The following is a 25,157-nucleotide window of genomic DNA, read 5'->3' as shown; positions in this document are numbered from 1 at the left end:
CTAATCACATGTTTTTCAAATACTGCGTTGATCCTAAGAACGTGTTCTGTAGGAGGCCAGGCCTGGAGGCAGCAGGCTTGGGCTGCCAGACACCTTAGACACAGCAGAGAATTTTAGCCAACATACTGTTTCCAGTTAGGAAAATCAGAGATTTAGTGCCTGAATAGGCTTTTGAGATTTTTTGGTTGCTTTTTCCTAAAGGACTAAATATGATGGGTTTATCATAGGTGATCTACTGGATATGTCATATATATCAACTGCTTACCATCTCAATCTGAAAAGCAGTATCTGCCTGTGATCTTGCTGCTCAGCCTCAGTGAAGTAAACAGGTTAGCTGTGCGAATTGCATGGTGGTTTTAAAGTGACATAATTGATGAATTGTGTCATGAAAATCCATAGTAGTTAAGGACCAGACCACCAGAGCAATGTGCCAACGGGAGCCCTTGCCAGCAAACGCAAAGCCATGCACCTGCCACAGAACAACATCAGCATCCCCACAAGTTGGGGATTGACTGGATGGGGAGCAGCTCTGCCAAGAAGGTCCCATTAGTTTTGGTGGAGAAGTGAATTCGTACCTGAATGTAGACATGCTTTAAGGAAGGAGCAGGTTGGACCAGTTGATTCCAGCAGTGACTTCCAACTGATTGTACTCTGATTGTAGTGAGTGTTACAGTAAACTCTAGGATACAGGTATTTATTTCAGCCAAGAAGTGAAAAGTTCTCACTGTGTAATAAATATATTGCATTCTGTTGGCCTTCCACACTTTTACAGAACAAAAGGAACAGAAAAACAAATGGGTTTGGGAGTGCTTTTTCAGCCCTTAACTCTGCCGTATTGAAGGCCAAAATTATCTGTGACTTGCTAAGTTTTCCTGAGAGCTGTCAGAAGAGCTGGAAACCTGGGCAGCCTCATGATTCTGGCATTATTTGTCCCTGGGTGCTCCAGGGAAAGGTGGCAGAAGTCCAGCAATACACAGATGTGATGTAGTTTGTCTCTACTGAAAGTCTCATTCGAATCTTGTAATAAAAAGCTACTGATTTAATACCTCAACCATGCAGAGAGAATTTTAACCCATCTGAAAAATAAATGTGTAAACACCATTGTAAAAAAGGAAGGAAGCAGCAGCACATATTAGTCCCTACTCCCCCTATAATCCACAACATATTTGTCTCTGCAGCATTCTGCATACTGACAGTGATTAAGGGGTTTCTAGCCTTAATGACTGTGTGTGGCAGGCTTCTGAGATAGTTCTGTGTGTGTGTGAAGTGGAAGAGAAAAATGACTTTGTATTGCCACTACACTCAAACAAGCTTGGATTTTAATGCAGCCTAAAAGAATTTGAAAACCATTTCTGCCTTTCTTCTAGTGGGTCTTGGGTATCTAACTGCTTCTGGCTGCATTATAATCCTCAGTCAGAGCATGGAAATCCTTGTACCTGGTCAGGTTTTTCTGTTAATTTGAAAAAAGTACAGTAGAAGGAGCAAGCCCCAAACAAATGTGCAGGCTAAGTACCATCAACTGCACCAAACTGCACAGTAACGAGCCAATTCAGCAAATTACTTGCTTGGAAGGGAGACTCAAAAACCTTTCCTTTCAATAGACAGTTGTTTTCAGCACTCAAAATGTGTGGCATAGTTTTGTGTAGTGCAGCTATTCCTGTGGTCCTGGAGTAGTTGTGTCGTCATCTCCTCTTGTGGCATAGTCTGAGATGAAGCTCTGTCTTACCCTACTGGTGAAGGAGTGAGATCCATCACAGGGATGGGAAAGAATGTCCTCCCAGACCACTTTGAGAACAGGATTTGAACTCAGACTGGTATCATCAGAGAAGCAAAATAAAAATCCTGAGAAATTAATCTGATGTACAAAGCTTTGGTCAGCAGTTTTTGTGCTATTTGTTTGGTACATTTTGGAAATTAGCAAAGCTAAGTGTTTGGGTTCCTAGTTTTGTCTTGGGAGCAAGTGAGCAAGGAATGAATCCTTGGGTGAATCTCCTCTGTCTGTTGTAGACAGGCCAAAGGCAACATAACCCAGAGAAAGTCAACATCTGAGAAGCTTTCTCTGGAGACAGAGACAAGGAATTATAGGAAAAGAAGGGGCTTGTTTACTGTTGTTGGATTTAAAAGCATTTGTCGATGCCTTGGAATATTTTGGAGGCCAAGAGGAGGAATTAATGCCTAACTCTTTGTGTATCCTGTATGATTTGTACATCTTTCAGCTTGAGAGTAAAAAGTATGACTTGAAGGTCTTCTGAGCAACACCATGACAAGTTCTCCTACTCCTGATTATGATCCCTATGCTTCTCCATCCTTTCCTTTTCTTTGTATCAGTTACACAAAGCAAGGATGATCCTAATACTTATTTTCAGCCTCCCTAATCCAGTTTCTACTAACAAAAAGTCCTTTGTTTTGTTTTTTTTTTTAAAGCAAATCCTCACCTCATTGCTAGAATGTTAACTTTTTAGCCAATTGTGTCACCAAACTATGCTGTGAGTGCTCAGTTTTGAGCTTCTTGCCCCCTCCTCTCAGACTCTCCCTTCCTTTCCCAAAGGCTCCTCAGAAGAATTTGGCTGCATAAACACCTTGCTGAAAACAGCATGGCTCATTTGACTGTTACCTCCACTCAGCAAAGTACATCCTCAGCCTTGGTGTTTATGGTCCTTAGGCTTATCCTAAAATCTGTTTTCCTGAATAAAACATTTAGGTCTCATCCATTAAAGTTTCTAGCCCATCAGGCTTCTATTAGAGTTGGAAGAATCTGCAAAGCCTAATTTGGGGAAGAATTTTGTTTGTTTGTTTTCAGTTTTTCCTCTGCTTTGCGGGAGTGTATATGAAGATTAGGTCAAGTCATTTGAAGAAAACTGCCAAAAATAAGCAGTAGATTTGCTTAATCAATACTGGTCTAGGATCATATAGTTAGTCTGTGTTAAGCTCTATACTCTGCAGAAAATAGAAGAGTGAAAAACTTTATGTGGCTTTCCAAAGCGCTTTAGAGAGCAATAAGAATATGAGTAGTGCAATAAACATGACATCCGTAGAACAGTTAGCAATAGTTTTTACTCATTTTTTATATATTACAGCTGGGATTTGTATGTGTGCAGAGAAGAGGCAAGGAAACTGTCATTCATCCTTGTAATATTTGTGGTGGCCTCCAGACAAAAGAAAACAGAGTAACCAGTAGCCTTAAAGGGAGAAATCCCATTTCTACTTACATGGACTTTACTGAAAATTCTGTATGTTTTGTTTTGGAACAAAGTCTCCAAATAAAAGGATTGTGTGTGCAGTGCAGCAAATGCAGAAGGCCTGATTCTTGTCCTCAAAGGGTCTTTAAAATAAGTGAGCTAATGTTTGCCCCCCTGAAAGAAATAGCTGGCTAAAGAGGAACTTGAAAATATTTATTTCTCTGAGAAAGGTGTCAGAAAATGAGCATGGAATAAATGTGTCTCATGCATACTATCTATAGTTCAATTACTCCAATTCACATCCAGTATTTCTGCTATTAATGTTCCAGAAAGAAAAGTATGACAGAATGGTTGAGTGAAGTTCCTTTTCAGACTGTTGCTTGCATCCTCTTTAGTTTGCAGAAGTCTTGCTTTAATTAATTTATGGAAAAAAACAAATGCTCTTCTGCTAGGGCTTATCAAGTGATGTAATCTCTTAAATCGTATGCTTTGAAATAGAGCCAACTTCTACAGAAGAATAATAAGTTCTTTCATACTACTTTTGCAGGAGAATCACCAATAAAGCTAGCTTTTAAGAGTCTGCAAATGCTGATAACTCCTGGACCAGAACTAGATTTCCTAGCAGCAATCAAAATTGCAGTATCTTCAAAAGAAAAACATTGGCAACTGCCAAAAAAAAAAAAGCCTATGATAAGAAAAATTGTTATATTTTCATAGAGAACTTCAACAATCATCATCATTATCATTCTCAGAGATTACCTCTTAGGGAAAATGCCTTCACTGTAACACTGTTAGCAGTTCCATTCGACAGATATGAATCTAGTTATCTTGTAGAGATTGAACTGCCCTCTTGCATACAGGCCTGGTCTTCAGGAAGAAATGCAATCATGTTCATCTGTTGTAATAAATAACACATCTGTGAACTGAACTCATGTTTCAGGCCTACAACACCATTTACATGCAACACATCAGGCTGGGCAGTCATGCATAAATTCAGACTCAAGTCATTTCCCTTCAGCCAGCAGGCCTGGTGCTGAACATGATTCATCCTTGCTGTCTGGACTCATCAGCATGTGTAACTCTCCTGCTGGTGGGAATAGGGTGTTGTTTGTACTAAGACAACAAATAGAAAAAAACAACAAAACCCCAACATTTTTGGTTTAGTTTTCTCATGTATTTGGTGATATGCAGACATAAGATGAAGAAGCTAATCTTTCTTCTAAATGAATTTGCAGTTTCAATGTCAGACAGGGCAGTAGATAAGCCAAAAAAGACAAGAATTACAAAGTGTCACATACAGCTTTCTAGTCCTTTCATAAAAATAGAGAGACACCTTAATTTCCAAGGCTGTCCATCTGTCATCTTTTGCAACTGTACACATTGATATATAATAGTTTTTTAAATTTGTGGATTCATGTTTGTACCTCAGGATTGAACTTCATGGCTTTGATTACTGTGCAGACTCACCAGTGAGCGCATGTCTGTTTTTCTCTCTTTTTCAGGGGGAACAGCTTCCAGACAGAAGGGCTTTTTGGGATGCATTCGATCTCTGCATTTAAATGGACAGAAACTTGACCTCGAAGAGAGAGCTAAAATGACACCTGGTGTTAAACCTGGATGCCCAGGACATTGCAGTAGTTATGGGAACCTGTGCCATAATGGAGGAAAATGTGTGGAGAAGTATAATGGTTACTTCTGTGATTGCACCAACTCAGCCTATGAAGGACCTTTCTGCAAGGAAGGTAGGCAGCAAGCTTTGATCCCAGGACTTTAGTGGTTTGTGCAATAACTGTGAATTACAGCACCATTTCACCCATGTCAGCTTGGTGTCCCTCTGTTTCAAGATGTTCTACTATCAGCTGTCCCTTCAGTGTTACTAAGTGTTTGTCTTAAGCAGGCTCTAGGACCTCCTTTTGTCGACTTCAGTGTTGGCCTCAGAAATTAAAATGGTGTTAGTTGTACTAGTGAAGTTTACAGCTATATCCCACTATGATTCCTGTATTCCATTGCATATATCTATCTCCAGACAATAGGGAAAAAGGCTGAAATTTTTCATAGCAGGTGTTTGCCCATGTCTGAATATTTAGTTGGCTTGTTTTATAAACCTCGTCTTATTTTGTTCACCTTAACAAATCCTTAAGAGCTTTTCTTTACAAAGTTTTAGAGCACTGATGTGACAAAAAGAGGTAGTCTTTTTATGGGTCTTTTTGCCATTCTTGTGACAAGCCATCCAAACGTTAAGAAATCTTCAGAATAAGCATGAAGCATTCAGGAGAAAACTGATTTGTATGGCTCAGTCTTTGGTAAATGTGTCCTCACTGAACCTATCCGGTGGCTTATAGGAGGTGCTGTCAACAACAGAAAAAAACCAGGGCAAATAAGGAACATCTAATTTATAGAGCAGGCTCTTTGGAGCTACAAAATCACTGCTCAGTAACAAGGTGCAGTGTGAAATATTAATTTCCATGGTTGTCCCCCACCTCACAAATGCTACAGGTTTGCTAAATGGGTTGCATCATCTGATGGTGTTAATTGGCTTAGCTGTTGTCATGGTTTAGGAATGGTATTCTCAAATTCAGTGATTCCACTGAAACCATGGAGTGATCTCACTCACTCTCCTCTCCCCTCTGCCTCCGCCTTTACTGCACAAAAGGTAAAGATCATAAATTGATATAAGAACGATTTACTGGAAACAGCAGTGACTTAAAAAAAAACCCAAACAGTAACTGCAACAGTAGAGGATACAAGGAAGAGGCAAACAATTCTCACCTCCTTCCACCACCAGCTAGGCTGACCCAGAAGAGAGCCCTTCCTCCATCCCTCGAAAATGATGTAGGGTGGTACAGAATAAACTCCAGGTCCTAGCCATGCCCTGCCCTGGCTACTGCAAAGTTAACCTCATCCTGGCCAGAAGCAGGACAGTTGTGGAACTATGCTCACTTACCAAAGCTGAGGGTTTGGCACGGATGTTGCAACAGACATCTCAAACACCCACACAGCGTCCCATTAGAAGATGCTGCTGTGAAGGTGAAGCTGCTTTACTGGAGAGTCACCATCCTGACTTCACTGAAGAAAAACCTTGCTGTTATCCTGTGTCATTCATAGTCAGACTATGTTGTGTTTAATGGAAACAGAAGCATGACTTTCTAGGCTCTGAGGATGCACAGGTAGATGTTTCTCTTCGTTTGATGCTCCCAAAGTTCCCCAGTAAGCTTCCCTTACTGGCTGGCTTTGGTCAGTGTGTTACTTTAATAATTAATTTCTTTAAAAAGGAGACTGGAAAGAACAAATCTATTGTGGGGGCACAACAGAGAATATTGCCTTACATGTCACTGTCAGAAGATGGTGAACAAAGCATTTATTTGGCTGATAGACATTTGGGCTGTTCCATCTCGTGGAGTTCTGATTCCAGCACTAAAATAGTTGAATTTATGTCTCCATACACTGTTACTCTTTCTGTCAGACAAACAATCTGGAAGAAAGGACACACTGCTTATACAAATGAAGGAAGGATGATGTCAACTGGATCAGGGGTGTTTTGCAGTGTTCTACTTCTGAGGCAGTCAGTTCTTGTCCATCCCTGCCTGGAAGATTTGAAGATGCAGTAGCTGAAATAATTCCTTTGGTTTATATATGCTTTCAGAGGTTTCTGCATTATTTGAAGCCGGCACTTCTGTTACCTATACTTTCCAAGAACCTTATCCTGTCACAAAGAATGCAAGCACCTCAAGCTCTGCCATTTATGTGGATGCTGTCGTGTCCAAGGAGAATATTGCATTCAGCTTTCTCACAGCACACACTCCAAGCCTTCTGCTGTACATCAACACCTACTTTCATGAATATTTGGCTGTGATTCTCTCCAAGAATGGTAAGTAGCCTCGATTTGCTACCAAAGGGAGACCAGTGTAACTCTGAAGTTTTTGGGGTGGTTTTTTTGTTTGTTTGTATGTTTTTTTTGTGGGAGAATAGTATAGAATTTTGCACTGATTTAAGTTCATTTCTGTGTCTGCAACTTTATCAACTTCATGGTGTTCAGTTCGTGAAAATGGCCATTACTCTTGTTTATGTCCCTTTATTTGGCATTCAGTGCTACACTTGCCTAGTCAGTCTTTGAGTAATCATGCTGTTGGGGCTTAAAATGTGCTTTGACTTCCATTTGGCAAGAGTGTACAATGGTAATTCCTTGCTATTTATTCCACACTGAGATCCATTAGGCCACCAAGATAAGAGAATGAGAAATACCATGTATGTACAAGAGCATTTGGTGCACAAATATATTTATAATTCTATCTTTTGCATTCTGTCTTGGCACATGTACTCTTCACTGGACTGTTTCAATGGAATATGGCTAGCAGTTCTGAATATTAAAGCTAGAATATGTCCAAGTTTTCTAGGTTTACTCACCAAAACATGAAGTGTAAATCCATTTCCTGTTTAAAGATACTTGACGTGGGTACTTTTTGAAAATCTGTTAAGATTTTAGGGGCATAGATCCTTTGTCTTCTCAGTAAAACTCTTGCTCCTCAGTCCTTGCAGTCCTTTCAGAAAACTCAGTCCAGACAAACATCATCTTAGACAAATGGGGAAATTTGAAGTTTTCAAGAGTTATCAGGCACTGGAGCACTGGAAATGATGAGTAAGAGTATTGGTGAGTCAGTAGCCTGTGGCAGAACAATAGAAAGTTAATGTCATGTGGTTGAATATGTAGATTTGACTGAATGACCCAGACCACTGTGAAGCCTTGAAAATTCCAAAATAACTAAGCTTTCAAGTACTGTAAAATGAAGCCATAGAAGATTTGAAAAAAAAAAAAAAAAAAGGTTTTATTCTCAATATGGAGTTTGCAGTAGTTTATCTCTTGGTTATGTCATGTGGATAGCATTGAGGCTGGCATCCCTGGGAGGGGCAACTGGAATAATAACTGCCTGAGCCAATCTACGCCAAGTGAAGCTGGGGCAGGGAGGTGGGACTACTGAGGTGACCCTCACCCTCTCCTGTCCATTCCCAGATTTCCATCTCTAATGTGCTCTTGTAGACCAGTGTTTATGATTTTTGGATGTATGAATATTCTAGTGTGTAGCTCCAGGGTGATGGAGGTTAGCCTCTGCTGAGGTAAAACCTTGGAATCTGCTGGAATCTGTTACACTCAGGTCTTTTGATGCCACTCAGGCAATTGGAAATAGCCCTAAAGTTAATGACAAATGCAATATCCATTTAAATCACCTTTACTGCTGCCAGAGTAATCTAAAATGACCTTAGAAACATAAGTCAATTGACTTTTATTGATAGAATACACTATAAGCAAGCTATAATTGTGGAGCTCTAGAAGGAGGTCTCTAATAATAGTGCTTGGGGAAAGGGTTGGGATCAAGACATCAGGATGTCTTGTAGCAGCTCAGCAGGAGCAGAGCTCATGAAAATGAAAATGACCTTTCATTTTGTCAGCTGCAGCATCTGCAGATTTCAGCTTTGGCTTAGGTGGAGACAGGCACTCTCAGTACCTGTAGAAATTAGGTGGTGCAGGTCTTAGCACAGTCAGGCAGTACAAAGAATGGTGCTTTTCTCAGATCTGCACCTCTTTTTATTCACTTGTAATAAGGTGGTAACAGTTGTTTAGAGGGTTGGTGAGATGTCAGGTTCCAAAATTCTGGACTATAAAGTGTAGCACTATATGCAAAGAATGATTAAGATAACTAGCTGACCTTTGTTAACTTCTGAAAGTCTCCTTCAGGATTACTCAGTGCATGCTTCTGTGACATTTTTTCAAGACAGTCATTTCAGTCGTGTATATTCTCTGCCTTTTGTCCCAAATGGAATAATTCGTTAAATTTCATGTCCTTTTACTTTTTAGTCTTCTTGGAATTGAAATTATTCCAATGAAAATAATGTTCAGATATGTTACTCTTTCTTCCTCCAAGAGGTTTATGCTTGCCATAAAGTTACTGGACTATGAATATCAATGTCCTTTGTAGCATTAGAAGTGTGTGTGATTCCTTCTCTGTTATTGGCTCACTTTCAAGGAATCTTGCTGAGTTTGACAGTGTGTAGTAGGACATAACCAGGTCCCTGCTGGATAACTGATTGGTTAAATAAAGGTTAGGCTCCTGGAGAAATGGGAATGGGCATTCTCACTTAGGAGGTGAGCAGTAATACTCTTTACCATAATCCCAAGTCCCTTTCCACTTGTTAAAAAACTGTATTGGAACAGTCTACGTATAATTAAGTATTTTGCCTTTTGTAACTATTTTTGAAGCTACTGCTCATGTAGAAAAGAGGTTATTCCTCTTTTCTATTATCCACAAAATAAGTAGGCAAATTGCTAGTTAATAAAAGTGACAATGAGAAGAATGTTTCTCCTACTTCTGATTTCACATGTTAAATATTTGACATTAGAGAAGTGAAACTGTTTGCAAGGATTATTCATAGTTAGAGTATACTAAAAGGGCTTATATAAAAGTGAATTTGTATGGGCAGCTATGGTCTAATTCAGTCAGGTGTGAAATATTACCTAAAATCAATTGATTTCAGTAAATTTATATCTATATAATACTTCTAGAAGCAGTTCCCACCTGTAGAACGTATCCATACCACAGAGTTTGTTCTTACCTCTGATCAATGGGCTCATGTCCTGGCAGTTTACAGGTAAGGTTTCAAAAGCTGGTGGTTTCAAAGATGGCTCAGGGATTCTTTCCTCCATTAGTTAATACTGATACCTTGGAATCATACGTATGATTTGAAAATGGTATGCATATAAGAGCATGTTCCTTTCCTCTCCAGTCTTTCTTGGATTTTTAAATTACAGCTACAAATGTATGTGTATGTATTGTACATAGATGGGTGTGTGTATATATACATATACACACACACATACATAAATGGGTATGTATGTAAAGCTCATGTAGTCCCATTGGTCCCACATCCAAGAAATTAGCAGTACTTTAATGATTGGCATTTTTAATATCTCTTTCTGTAGAAAAATTATAGTGCCTGTTACTAAGCTACAGAAAATGGGTAAACATCTCTAATTAGTCTTCTCAGTGTGTCAATCCACAGAAATTATCCACATCATGTGAAGATACTACCAAGAAAAGAGTATTTTTTTCTTTCCCAGGCTTGCTCTTCACTGTACATTTTTGCAATTACACGATTTCACAGTTACCAGTACCTTTATAATATTATCTGTGCCTTGTTCCCTAAAGATAATAAACGATGGGAGAGAAAAATGTTAAAAGAAAGAATGTTGAAATAAACTTCGCTTCTCCTTTCTTCATGTTTCCTACCCCCCTGCAAGTAATCAAATGTGATATGAATATGATGAAATATATTGTCTAGAAAATGTTTTCACAAGTCTTTGATTCTCAGTTTTGTTGGCTTTCTCCATGGAAACAATATGATTCCTAATCTAGAAAAAAAGCAGATAGCTAGCATCAAAGAAGAGAGATAGAATCTCAAACTATGCTAGAGTGATTGAAAACTTATCTGTATTTATTATCTAATCTCATAAGAAATTAAACCTTTTGAGTCCTTCTTTTCTATTTCCACCTCTCCAGCATCTATTGCCATCACACTGACATTTGCTCTCCATTTCTTTTGGAAAGCAAGACTGATTTTGAAGAGAAAAGATTAAAGACAAGGAAAAAGGCACAGTTAAAAACAGTAGTACAAATAAAAACAGCTTGAGTAATTCTTAGGTCTCTGATACTCAGCATACAGTAGCAGGACTCATATCAGCTCCACTTCCCTGGCCTATAAAGTCTTAAAATCAGCTGACATTTGAAGTGAATAGGAAAAGAAATCAAAATGTGTAACAAAGATAAGCTGAGTTAACACTCTAAAAAAAAAAGTAAATATTAGTGAGAAGCTACTGATTCATTTTTTCTTATAAACTCATAATCACCTGTAATCTCCTCCTGTCTCTAAATCAGAAACAGCCTTTCTATTGAAAGCATGTAAATTCTCCTTATTGTTTTTGCCTTCAAGTCTGTTGAGCTGCATCTCCCAACAACCAAAGATTTTCTTACTCAGTGGAAAAGAGATGAAAAATATCCAGTTCAGTCTTTGAGGCATCCTGTTTATGCTGAATACTCTGAAGTTTAATGGGTCAAAACTAAAATAGGAGAAATAGGACTTGGGTGGATTTGGGGGATGACTCTTCTGGTTCTTTTTCCTTGCTCCCTTGTGGGTCTTAGTTTTGGGACATTAGCTAACTGCTGCAGAAAGACACTCTCAACTACACTGTTGCTCGTGTAGCTCCCCTTAGAGAGCACCTTGTGCCTTACAGACTTGCAGCAGGCATTGAACAATCTGCACAATTTATGTGACCAAAGTGTGAAATGGTGACAAAGTTCAGGTATAGTTGCTATTAACAGAACAGGAGCAGGAAAGAAAGGCAAGTTGGGAAGTATGGGAGACAGCTTTGTGGAGGAGACAAGCAACTGAGTGACTGAGGATCGTTCCCAGTCTAGCTCTGGTTCACAGCCATTATATGGCAGATAGCATAGAAGTCTTCTAAATGTAATGTCAAGCAATTGTTGCAGTTGGCCCCTGAAATCTTATGTTGTTCACTGAGTGAGGGGCCAGAGACAGTTTGATCAGTAATGATGAATGTAGAAGAAATTTTCCCCAGTTGCCTTAAATGGGAAGCTGGCTTTGGTACCATGAGTAGGAAGGGCTGGGGTGGCAGGAGATCTATCAGCTTATTTATCTAAAGAGAGAAACTTCCGTGGTTAGAAATCACACTGGTCACTAAGATGTTCCCCTGCTGTAAGCACACTTCACAGAAAATAGGAATGCCGATTAGTGTTTTCACTTCAAATCCAGCACTAAAAAGTCTTTGAGGAAAGAGGTAGACTAGGCACCCAAATGCAATTTCATTTTATGTTTTTGTTAGCATATGGCACTTTAAATTTTTAAGTGTGCAAAACTAACTTGAAAGAAGAAGCTGCCACAACATTCAGCCAAGGACTCTGGCAGATCTCTATCTCTGCTTTCCAAGTGGAGAGAACTGAAAGATCTGTCTCATTAGCTGAATTCATGGACATGTTTGTACTCATGAAGATTATTTTGCCATACTGGAGGGCCAAGAGATGTTCTGAAGATCCACAAGGGAAAACAAGGGAACTGTAATTGGATTACGTAGAGCAGGAAGGGTTGAACAGGCAGTTAATAATTGATCTGTGCTCTGGCTATATACAGACTGACTTTGAACTTACTGCTCTCTGGCATAAAACTCCAGACCACAGTCTGCAGATAATCAGCTGGGAAGGAGACCTGTGTTCCCATTTGCTTATAGAAGGTGCTTTATCTCCTAGAAGACTTGAGTTCCTAGCTCCACATTTTGCAGCTGATAAGTCATTTTTATTGTTGGATTTCTCTGGAACTGTCCTGAAAGGAATAAGAGGAAGGACAGAGCATCCTGTTTTGAATAGATGCTGCATATATGTATTTGCTCTTCAGTAACTCTGAAAGAAGGGTATTTCAGAACTCCTTTTATTAAAAGCTTTAGCCTTGAAAATTGATAGTAATTTTTCAGTTATTTTTGACTTGAGATTATCTGTGTTGTGGACAGACTGAGCAGTGTAGCAAAAACTGTCGCCCAGCAGAACCATTGTTTAAGTGCTGCCTTGGAGCACTGTAGCTGTTTGTACACAACAGAGAGCCCAATACTTGGGAGACTGAGTCTGGGTCCAAGCAAATCTCCTCCTCTATCTTGTATGTGGTATCCCTATTAACATGGTAGTTTTTGCCATAGCATATCATGTCTGCATCATGAAAAGGTGACTTCTTCCTTCTTGCCTTTCTTAGTGAAATCAGGTGTTTATGTCTTAATCTTTACAAGTGAGAGTGGCCTTCAGGAGCCACGGGGGGAAAAGTCTGGAGCAAGGTAGATGTATGCTTGGTGAAAGAGGATCAGATCAGAGAATGGACATTAAGTGAACTGGGCACACATAAATCCATGGGCTCTGGTAGGATGCACCCACAAGTGATGACAGAACTGGAAGATGTCATTGCAAGGCCACTCAAAAGGCAGTGGCCACAAACAAAAATGATGAGGTTTCATCTGAGTATGAGAAAGAGAAAGAGAAAACTCTTTTTAGTGTGAGGGTGACTGAGCACTGGCACATCTTGCCTAGAGAATTGTAGAGTCTCCATCCTTGGAGGTATTCAGAAGCCATCTGGACATGGCCCTGGGCAACTGACTTAAAGGGTCCCTTTAGTGGGACAGGGATGGATAACATGTCCTCCAGAGATCCCTTACAACTTCAGCCATTCCACGGTTCTTTGAAAAATCACAGAAGTATGCATTTGAAGGTAAATTACTGAAAGCTTATATGTATAAGCATATATTTTACTAGAGAAAAGTCATATAATGCTATCATTATATGGTTCTTGCAAAAGGATTTTTACTAGGTAAATTTTTTATTCTTCCACTCATTTTCCCCATTAGATGACTTAAGAACATGAGTCAGTTCCTTGCATGCCAGTGGTTGCAGCTAGTTCTAAACTCAGATATCTCCCTTGAAAGGTTGCTGTAATCAGGAGGTCACTAACTAAAGGATCCAACTTCTCCATTTGCAGAGAGTGGCATAACCCATGAAACAGGCAATCCTTAGATGGGCTTGCTGGTTAGAGGAGCAGAACATTTCCCAGAGATTTGTGACCAGCCAGGCAGTTTCACTAGAGCTCAACACAAACGAGCATCATTAACCTTAGAAAGCCATTAATCCACAAAGTTCTGTGCTGCCTTTATTATGAGTTAAGAATGACAAGGAGGTTTTAGAAGTAGCATATGATTACTTTTCACTAGTTTTGTCTAAAAGATTATTGCTCGCTCTCCTGCTCAGGCATCATGTAGTGCTCAAATTGCTTCTTTTTTTCCTGTTCATACCATCTTTTTCTTTGTTCTCATTGCTGAACATAATGGCTGTTTGCTAGGTCAGCATGAAACAAGTCCTTGCTTGAACAGGCATCTGTACTGCCAAAATGGAAAGAAGAATGGTTAAAGGATACTAGGAAAAGTGGAAACTCTGAGGCAGATCCTCGGTGAGGGCGGGCTGGGATGACTTTCTCAGGGTATCACAACAGATCTCAGTCTTTTATACCAAGAGCTGTTTGCACAGCATTTATGATGTTGCATAATTTGCAAAGACAGGTTGAACTTTTGGAATACAAGTCATAGGATGATACTTTATATTTCATTCACTGGGTAAAGAATAAAAAGTCTTCCTGCCAGCCTGGCTGCTCTGCTATTCTTAAGTAAAAAGTACAGAGGGAGATGGAAGTCTGGCAAGATTCTTCTTCGTACAAAGGTGAGTAAACCATAGGGCCTACTGAATGAGTGTGAGACTGTCAGCGTCCAGTGTGTGTTTAAAGACAGAAAGGGAGCTTTGAGCACAGATATGAACATTTGGTTCAATAGTATCACACAGAGGCTTCATATCATGAAGTTCAACAAGGCTAAGTGCAAGGTCCTGAATATGATTGTGGGCAGTCCCAAGCACCCATATAGGCTGATGTAGAATGGATTGAGACCAGCCCTGAGGAAAAAATTTGAGAGCATTGGTTAATGAGAAGCTCATCATGACTTGGCAACGTGATCTCACAATCTAGAAAGCCAACGGTATCCAAAGCAGCGTGGCCAGCAGGTCGAGGGAGGTCATTCTCCCCCTCTACTCCACTATTGTGAAATCCCACCCAGAGCATTCAAACGGCTCTGGGGTCCCCATCATGAGAAGGATGTGGACCTGTTGAAGCGAGTCTGGAGGAGGGCTACAAAAATGATCAGATGGCTGAAGCACCCTTCCAGTGAAGACAGGCTGAGAGAGTTGGGGTTCAGCCTGGAGAAGAGAAGGCTCTGAGGAGAATTAGAGCCCTTCCAGTACTTAGAGGGGGGCTACAACAAAGCTGGAGAGGGACATGTTACACAGGTATGGAGTGATGGGGCAAGGGGGGAAGGCTTCAAACTGAAAGAGGGTATGTTTAGATTTGATGTTAGAAAGAAAGTCATTATGAGGGTGCTGAGGCAGTGGAATGGGTTGCCCAGACAAGTTTTGGATACCCATCCCTGGAAGTGTTCAAGACCAGGTTGGATAGGACTTTGAGCAACGTGGTCTAGTGGAAGGTGTCTGTTCCCATGTCCGTTTCCATGGCAGGGAAGTTGGAACCAGGTAATGTTTAGGGTCCTTTCCAACCAGAACCATTCTGTGATTCTGTGATAGCTTTTGTTGATGAAGGGTCTTAAAGTGAAAGTGTTTTAAAATTTCGAAGAATCTGTAGAAAAGGTATGGTTTAAAATTTACCAGAGAACAAATCTCACTGCCAGAAAGCAGGTGCTTTCAGGGAGATTTAACTATAACTGAAACTCTCAGTTCTCTCCTTCATCTTTACATTCAATCACCTTCAGGGAATAAAGATAGTTAATGTTGCATCACTTTGTAAAAGAAACAGTAAACACTTCCTTCACCTAAAAGAAATATCTAGGAGTGTGGAGAAAATGGTAATGACTAATAGTGGGTTTTTTAAATTGCTCCTCCCTCACAGATTTCTTGTCATTTTTCAGTGAATGAACATTCATGTATTTTACCAAGGATAAACCATGGCATAAAGAAGGAAGACGATTGGTCAGCAGCCATCAAGCTGGTAGATACCAAATTGTGGCAGTGCTCTGTCCTCCAGGGTACATAAAAGCACCACTGTGTATGCTTACCCATGAGCTGAGCTGGAGAGACAGTGTTCAGGATTTTCCCACATCCATGGGTTAGCCCTATTCCCATTTTAGACCCAGCCACATCACCATGTACATGAGCTGTTTTGTTCAGATAAGTGGTCCCCTTAAAATAACTGGAATAAGCTCTGTGTTTAGGCCACTCAGTGTGTGCAAGATGAGCTCTGACTGTGATGCTCTGGGTAATTTTTTTAGATTTGCTGTATTTTCTACCTTTGGAGCAAGAAGCATCTGCCCATTCCTTGTTAATTGCTGGTCAGTCTGTGTTCAGCCAACTGGCGGCTGGTGGGAGTGAGATGTCTGTGAAGGTTAAACACATTTCTTAGTCACGTAAGGGAACCAGCTACATTTATTGATGTTTAAGTGACAATCTCAATCTGGGTCCAGCTGTCTAGCAGGATTGTAAAATTAGTTGAGGTCATGGGCCTCCAGATAGGCTCCTTTTGGTGTGTGGGTTTTTTTCTAAGTTGAAGAAGTGCAATGCGAAGAGAAAGTGTTGTTTTTCTTTTTTTTTTTTTTTAATATAAGATGGTCTGAATATGATCCTTAAGTCTTGAATGTCTCAAGCATTGTGTGAGAGGCATTCAAATAACCTCCTGGGTTTTTTTATTACCGAAAGAGACTGCAAAAAATTAAGTGGTATATTTTTCTTCTAAACCCTATGAAACGGTATTGTCTAAGTGAGTGCAATAGCTGAGTAATAATATCAGCAAGTATGTTCCACAGTTTTTCTTGTTTTTTTCCATGCAAAACAAATAGAAAGAGTCACCCCCTAAAAAAGTGCAACTACTTGCTTAGTTAAACATCACTGGACACTGAAGAGGTGGGCTCTGTTCTTAAAATCACCAGCAGCACTTCAAATGGAGAGTAAATTTGCTGAGTAAATATCCCTGGGGAGAAGCTGCTAATTAAGGAACATGTTTCTAAGCCAGCTGCTCCTAACTGAGAAAACAGTGGTTCATTTTTAAATATCTAGGCTATGAAGAGGGACACTGCCACGCTGAAACTGTGCAAGTTCCCAGAGATATATTTTGTGGTAGAGAGGATGGAAAAGTGCCATGTGCTGTTCTGCAATCGGAAGTGAACAAACATTTACACCTTATGGGCTGCAAATGGCTTTCGAGCTAAATACTTTAATTTTTTTTAATTTAATTTTTTTTCATCATAGCAACATCAGTAGCCTCACTAATACATTCTACCCTTTGTTTAATTTGTGCTTTCCTTAATGATTTTATTTTTTAGCTGTAGCTTGGGTGAGTCTGGAGACTGCATGTGGTGGTGTAGTTAAAGTCTAGCAGCCCAACAAAGGTGGCTGCGAGTTTGAGACAGCTGTAAGAAGTTCTGTTGGTCCTAAACACTTTCCTCTGGGTGACACTGAGGCAACAAGACATGCAGGGGTAGTCCAATGCCCTTTTATCTAATGCAGTGTTTCACTATTTCGTACATACACATTTTCCCCAAATCAGAGTTTCAGCTGCCCTGGTTTAAATGTGTTAATGAAGTTACACGATGGTGATAAATTCGTACATTTTACATGTGCCACTCACACGTGCTCCTGAATTAACCTCAGCTTCTCTGAGCAGAGCAAGATGTCTTGCCGGCTGCTCCAGCCAGTTTAAGTCATTAACAAGTGCTGTTGAAGTTGGCAAGAGTTGTTGGGTTCAATTTGGGGTCGTTTACAACCAGTTTCCCTAAATAAAGGTCCTGCAGAGAAGTCTCAGACTCCAACAGATGCCATTCCCTTCCTTGCTCTTTGGTCCTTCAAGACTAAATGACACAAGACCTGGTGTGGTCCTGGTGACATGTGTGACAAGAATTTTACTTAAGAATGATGGATTTACAAACCAAATTCCTGGTATCCATTTCTCTTTTCTGCAAAGCTGCTTTAATCCTTTTGCCAAATACCTAGCTCTGGGTGAGGTCTTTCAAACAAGGGAGTCTTTTCCTGAGCTGGAACATTCTGTATAACATTTTCCCTTTTCTAGATGATGATTTAAAAATTAGTATTTGATTTTCAACACAAGCTTTGACAGTCCAGAATTAATGTAAAGTTGGTGGGCATAGGCCACAAAGCCAACAGATTGTTTCTGACTTTCCACTCAGGCACTGCTGTAGACACAGAGGAAAGAAAGGCAGCTTTCTGTTGATGTGTTCAGTCAGCACAGGTTTGGGACATAGAATATATAACACCATGACCAAGGTATTTCTTCACACTGTGCACTCTGGGAATATGTTTTTGTTCTTCAGACTGAAGACTTTGAAATCTCTAACCAGTTTTATATCCTTATTACCAGTAGTCTTGAGAGCTGCTACAGCAGCCTATCCCTCAGATAAAAGAAGCAGTTTGAAGGCCCCATGCTATTCCTGTAGCTGCCTGGAGGTTGGTTATGCTGACACTGATCATTAGTGTTCTTCTAGCAAGTACTAGTGCTGGCCTCCATCATCATCCAAAGAGTGTCCTGGGAGTGTTTTGTTTCAGAAAAGCCACCCCCGACTTAGTCACCAGCACGGAATGACATAAATACTGCCCTTTGGTCTCTGTTTCCCAGGACTTCCCCCTGCACAAGGGAACCCCCAGGAATCCTATTCAAATGGCTCTTAGCTGTTTGATATCATCAGGGAGATGTCAATCAGCCCTACAATTGTGGATTTTAGTATTGCAGGTTGCGGACTGAAGACCACAGTGATGTGCAGGAAGCCAGCTTTGACACTGGCAGTGGTCTCATCCCAGTAGCATGGCAGCCCACATGGAATCATTTCTTCAGGAAGTGCTGACAAGAGGCCGTGCTGTGCTCAGTAACTCTGTGGCTAAGCTAAGCTTGCTCCGCTCTCAGGCTGTTCTAGATGCAGAATTCAAAGCCGAAGGGGATGGGTAACTACAACAGTCATGTGTGAATCTACTCTGACCTAATACTGCTGGGGTAATGTGCCCAGTAAAATTTTCCAGCCCAAGGCCAAAATAAAGATAATTTTTCTTTTCCTTTCCCTTCCTCATTTATTGACTTAGTAGCAATTGTGTCCAGCAATTGGATGTACATTAGAGAAGGAACACGACTGGCTGCACATTGCTTGAGCATTATGACACTCTAGGTGCGCATGCTCAGACATGGAGAGCTGAAAAGAGGATGATAGGCATGAGTACAACAAGACTGACAGAAATTACACTGCTCATGATTAGTGTGAACCCCTATTGTGAGGCAAAAATGCTGCAAAATAGAGAATAGGGAGAATAGAGCTGGTTTATGCACTGATTTCCATTTGCAGTTACTGACACTGGTCTGATGTGATGGAGAAAGTCAGTGGACCAGATAATCAAAATTCAGAGGACAAAATAAAATTCTTAATAATAATCCTAATTAACAATCCATTTACTTTGCTTGTCAAGTAATAAAATGGCAATTTAATCTGCCAAGAAAATTATTCTGTAATCTGAGCACAGAAGTTTTGGTATTGAATGCAAGGCAAAATCAGCTCTCATCTATAATGGTGAAAATTCAAAACCACCTCAAGAGATGAGCCCATGTACTCTGGTTTATATTAATGCAAATTTGGCCCCAGGCAAAATGCCAGTTTGAATTCAATAGTTTTGAAGAGCAGCTGTCCATAAAAAAAGTTGCCACTGAAACTCAAAGCAATTTGACAAAATAAAATGCTGTTCACTGATCTCTTTACATGATTTAAGGTGAAATTGCACCACTATAGAAAGTAAGATCTGTTCTTAATGGATGCCAAGAGCCTCCTCCATTGTCTCCCAACAAATGGAACAGATGGTTTCTGGTTTAAAATCAGTGCTTTCCTGACAAAGTCAATGGGTAAATCCCTGTTTGCAGCAGCTGAGAGCCTGGATAGACTGCATGCCATGCTGACTCCCTTTGAACACAGATGTGCTGGTTGCTGTTGTTGATCACCTGCATGCAGTAGTACCAATTATTCTTTATATACATGTGTGTTCATAACATTCAAAAAAAGCAGAGATGCTTTTTTCACATTTACAAACTAAGGCCCTGTTCCATTTTATGCTTTACATCCCTTTCAAAGGCTCCAGCTAAGAGGCAGCCTATAAAGCTCCAGCTGAGACATGATTTTTAGTTTGGACCAGTCTGTTAGACTATCCCATTTTAGTTTCAGCTTATTCTGTGTGGTGATCTTAGCTGTGGTATTCAGGGTCAGTCAAACTTTCCACTTTTTATCAGCTCTCCCACTGCCCAGAGCAAATGTGAAGAGCTTCCTTGCACTTGGTCTTCTTTCCTCATGTGTTTCTAAAGTGTTTTTAAGATGTTTACACTGTTAATCCCTGTTGATGCACCTTTTGTTCAGTACCAGATAATGTGATTTTGATTTAGATTTGGACCTTTGAGTGTGACATTCATGGTGACAGACAGCACCTCCTTGCCCTCACTATGCAATGAGGGCTGGGAGATCTGCAGTATGATTTGGGGCAAGTGAATTGGGAACTATAATATCACACTGAATAATTTAGCAGTTTTTACTGACCTTGATCTCTTCACAAATTCCCCTCTAAAGTCCATGACTGTGTGTGAGAATGTAAATGCCTTTTATCCCTTTTTTTTTATTTTCACTTTAAAATTTCTCCTGAACCAGCAGACCTCTCAATCAGCTTAAATGCATTCATCCTAGTAGTTCATTCTCATTTTCCCTCTTGATTTTGGAAGCTTTTTTTCTATCCTACAAATCCCAGAGAGTGTCAGTGCTCATCTGGGATATACTGAATTTTGTAATACTTTTTTAAAAGTACAGCTCTTAGGAGCAAAACATCCTGTCAAGGGAAAACAAGGGGGAACTATTTTCACTGGGCTAGGGGTCCTATCTTGAAGGACTAGCAGCTTACTGTGAGGTGTGTAGAGGTGGAAAAATTCCTGACAATTTTGAGAACATGGAAAAAATGCAGGACCCTTTCTCAGGGTTGGGGTGCTGTCAGCATTCATCTTCTCTTTGGAAACAGTAAAAGCTTTCTATGGTGCTACAGTTCCATGTATTTTGGTTGCTGATGCATAAAAAGAGTTCCAAAATTTCAGATTTTTTTTTTCTCCTTGCTCCTTAATTCTCAGAAAAGTATGATTGAAAGGATTTTGCCAGAATAGATTATTTTCCTTTTAGATTATGCCATATGTACCTCCGTGTGTTTGTGTGTGTGTGTGTGTATATAGATATTCAATCCCTGTAGTGATTTGTTGAAGGATTAAAATTCATACTGGATTCCTTGTTTTCTTGTGCATTTTTATTTGTTATGGTACTGTTAATTATCAGAAGTCACAATGCTTTTTGATAGCAAGATTGAATGAGATGTTTGGCATTCATTTTTATATGAATTACATTAATTCCTTCAAATGTGTTAGAAGTAATAGTAAAAATACTTCTTTATTACATTTAAATGATAATGCAAGTACAGGCCTTTAACTGTTTGAAATTAAGTTACCATTCTCCCAGTTGTCACTGTCTTCTGTGTTGTCTGTTACATCTCGATGAAAAGGAATGATAAAATCCAGCATTATTAGTTTAATAGAGCAGTGCAAGCCCTGCATGCCCTCTGCTGGAAGTGATCCCTCACAGGATGATGTGGATCAGCTTCTGGCAGTGCTCAGTGTCTGACCTGCAGACAGGCACACTCGCCTTTGATGTACTTAGTTACTCATTAAGTTATATGTCTCCATAGCAGTTTGTTAACCCAGAAGGAAGGAAAGCTCCTCCAGTGCATTATTTTCTTCACACTTTTCATTACAGTTTGAACTCTTTCAACCTCCTTCTTGACTTATTAACCTTGTTACTCCATTGCAATAAAAAGAAAATGAGTTATTTGTTCTGTAGAGTTGTTGAATGATATCCCATTACTGACAAAGGTTTTATACATGCAATTTTGCTCTGCTTTTAAGGAAGTTTACAGGTCCGATACAAGCTGAGTAAGGATGGGCTCCTCATTTTCACCATTGACTCTGGAAATTTTGCCAACCGAGAGCTACACCATGTGAAGATTAACAGGGAAGGCAGAGAGCTCGTCATCCAGGTATGCCATGGCTTATGTTGAGTGCTAAATTACACTTCAGGCCACAAACCCTGGCACAGGTTTCCCAGAGAAGTTGTGGATTCCCATCTCTGGAAGTGTTCAAGGTCAGGTTGGATGGGGCTCTGAACAACCTGGTCTAGTGGGAGGTGTCCCTGTCCACAGCAAGAGGGTTGGAATGAGATGGTCTTTAAGGTTTTTTCCAACCCAAGCCATTGTATTGTTCTATGAATTCTGGGAATCAGGTTCCCTGATCTCAGTGTCTGATCACTGGCAGGAGGCAAAGCTTTCACACTGATCCAGCAGCAGAACAGCCCTTTGAGCAAAGCTCCATCTAGATCCTATTCAAAAAGTGCCCACATCAAACAGTGATGTTTTCCATTGGGGGATCCTTACCTTGCTTCTGAAAATCTGTGAATTAGAAAACACCTTTGGCCAGAAATTCATCTGGACCACTGAAGTGGTTCCATGGCTTAGGAGTGTCTGTGTGATCTGTAGTCTCCATTGAAACACAATATGGATCATGAAAAAGCTGCAAAAGGGAGAAAAAAGCTGAGGAATTTAATTTCAGTTAGGGTATGTTTCCCAAGGGAGATTGTGACCCCAGCTGCCTTATCCTCTCACAGAAAAGGAACAGCTGAGGGAATACAGGGTGCAGTCACCATGTACATGTCAGTGACCCATCCTAGAAACTATAAGCAAGCCTTGCTGAGTGTGACAACCTCATGAGAGACAAAACCCCTCATCTGCCTTGCTTCCCTGCATCATCTGTTTTTTCAAGGCAGGGAGAACCATCTTACTGCTCCTTCTGCTTTTCTTCTAAGGCTAATTACAGCAGTTCATATTGCAAAACAGATTGGCTAGATCTGGGCAAAAATCATTTAACAGGGAAGGGTGGCAGAGTCTGTAGAGAGGTTGTATCTTAAGGAATAGGATGAGAAGACAGAAACATGCAGCACTGCATTTTTTTTTCCTCTACAGTTTCCATCTCGGGGTGGCAAACTGTGGTGGGTAGGCCTCATTATCTATGAAAAAGGTTTATGCTAAAAGCCAGGGTTTTCCTCAAGTACCAATCTTCTATTGTCTGCTGCTCTGTGGTTTTCTTCTGTGCAGAACTAATTCTTCGCAATACATTTCTAGAGGGGCCTCCTTTTGAGTGTATTCTGAAGTGACTAGACATGGATTTTGAGAAGCAGGGGGATTTCAGGGTCAGACATTTTAAGCTTTTCTGCAGGGGAAGTTTCTTCAAAGTCCTTTATATGACTATTCTGGTATACCTTTCAGCTTCTCATGCTAAAATCAAAGCACATTCACTTTGCTATCTTTAGAAACTGAATCACGCTTGGGGGCAGAATTAGCTGATTTGCAGCTGAGAACGTTCCCAGAAGTTTGCAGTACAATGAGATCTAGGGGTGTCCATGTGCTGTTGTACTGAAGTAATTTTATTGACCTCTTCCAGGTTGATCAAGTTCTCAAACTCAAACACAACTTTTCTGAGATTGATTTTAAGGCCATTAAGTCACTCACCTTGGGCAAGGTCACAGGTAGGTTCTACTAAAAATATTCCTGATTCGTGAGTTGTTATAGTGCTGGAATTAGCCTGCGCTGTGTGTTGGGTTTCTGACAGAATTGGGGGTTTGTTTGGATGGTTTTGCTGTAAGAGTTGGCCTGAGCATTCCAGTACTCCTATTTATGTATTTCATCAATGCAAAACTTTGGCAGCTTTACTTGTTTGCACCAATAGCAATATTAAGTACTCCTACTTCTCCCTCCAGTGAAGTGATTCATACAGCCTGTGTGGCTGCACGGGGCAGCATCCTAGCCTAATGATACCATTTTGCTGACTGCAGCTTGCTCCTCTCCAGCCATTTCTGTTTTCTAATGATAAGAACAGCAAAATGAGCCTTCATCCTCTACATTTTTTTCAATGACTTGACATTTTTTTCAGTCTTTTTCCATTTGAATTCTGCAAGGAATTTTGCATATAGCACTTAGGCCACAATTCTACATGTTCTGTACATGGACCTTCTTGATCTGGTAATGGCTTTGTACCCCTCCACAGTACAAAGCCATTACCAGACCAGGAAAACCCTGCCTGAAATTTGGAAAATAGAACTCCTCTTTTTTTATTGTCAAGTATGTCATATTCCTTTATATAAGGGTCTTGTTCTTTCTCAGCAAGATTCTAAATGCTTCCTTCTTTACAGACATTTCAGTCCTTTGTTCAAATTGGACCTCCATATCAAGCCTGACATCTGTCTCACCATTGCAATTTTATATGTTTCATTATTAGCACACGAGGCCTGTGGGACTGGCAGGTAGACAGAAACTACAGACATCCTCTAGTGTCTGCTTGTGCAGTGTAACTCTGTAGAGTGACAGTAGTGCATTCTGCATCACGTTTTATTAAGTACATTAACAGCAGGACCTGGTTATCCCCTTAGTTGTATATAATGGTTGGGGTTTTTTTCAGAAGCCATCTTCCAAGCTTTGTGGACAGGTTTGGGCACCTGACAGCTTTCAGCCCAATTCAGAGCTAAGCTGAAATTCTCATTTTGTCAACGGTCAGCTGTAGTGCCGAAAATCTGAAAGAACATTACTCATCCTGAGCTCTACCTAGAGCTGCAGCTATAGACACCAAATCAATAAAGCAAGGATTTTCCAACCAAAAGGTTGTTGAAACACCTTCAAAAATGTAGCCAGAAAGCTGACATGGTGCAGCTCAGCATTATGGAGAGAAACTAGATTTAGTCACAAAAATATGATTAACTTCACAAGTGTAAGTTGTTGCAAAGCCAGAAAGCCCAGGTGGTGTATCTCCAAAGGTCAGGCACTCGGTTCCACTGAACACCACCGACTTTTCTCCCTCTTTTATTTCTCTCTTGCCCCAAAGTTTATTGGGATTTTGTTTTAGCAATAGCAGTACTTATTCTGTAATGGCACTAAAACCATAAACTTGGCCGTGCAGGTGGTGAAAGGTATTATTGCTCTACTGGAAATCACACAATGCATCCCAGCAAGTCACTTTAATTCCAGCCTAATCCTAACTCCAGTTTCTTCTTCATATGCTAAGTGAATTTTGATGAAATTTTTCTTTATCAGGATTTAATTTTCCAGGTTTTATCCCATAGCTGTTAGCTATGCTGGGTAGAGTCCTTGAGCCTTCACAAAACCACAGATCTTCCTCAGTCTTCTCCCTCCAGGATAACCAGTCCTAGCTCTGTCAAGCCTGTCT

General features: G+C 40.3%; 1 protein-coding gene across 5 annotated transcripts in view; it reads left to right on the top strand.

Moving 5' to 3' along the window:
- The window catches only part of CNTNAP5 (contactin associated protein family member 5), a 272,841-nt gene that overhangs the window by 232,438 nt on the left and 15,246 nt on the right, over positions 1-25,157 (top strand). For all 5 annotated transcript variants that reach the window (XM_069020986.1, XM_069020988.1, XM_069020987.1 and 2 more), the window contains 4 exons: positions 4,682-4,921; positions 6,823-7,047; positions 21,795-21,925; positions 23,382-23,466. In XM_069020986.1, the coding sequence (XP_068877087.1) occupies positions 4,682-4,921; positions 6,823-7,047; positions 21,795-21,925; positions 23,382-23,466 (681 nt within the window). The remainder of the gene's footprint in view (positions 1-4,681; positions 4,922-6,822; positions 7,048-21,794; positions 21,926-23,381; positions 23,467-25,157) is intronic.

Source organism: Aphelocoma coerulescens, chromosome 7 (assembly GCF_041296385.1).
Source record: "Aphelocoma coerulescens isolate FSJ_1873_10779 chromosome 7, UR_Acoe_1.0, whole genome shotgun sequence".
NCBI classification, from domain to species: domain Eukaryota; kingdom Metazoa; phylum Chordata; class Aves; order Passeriformes; family Corvidae; genus Aphelocoma; species Aphelocoma coerulescens.
Note: the sequence above shows the minus strand (reverse complement) of the source record. Positions and strands in the feature narration are given on the sequence as shown.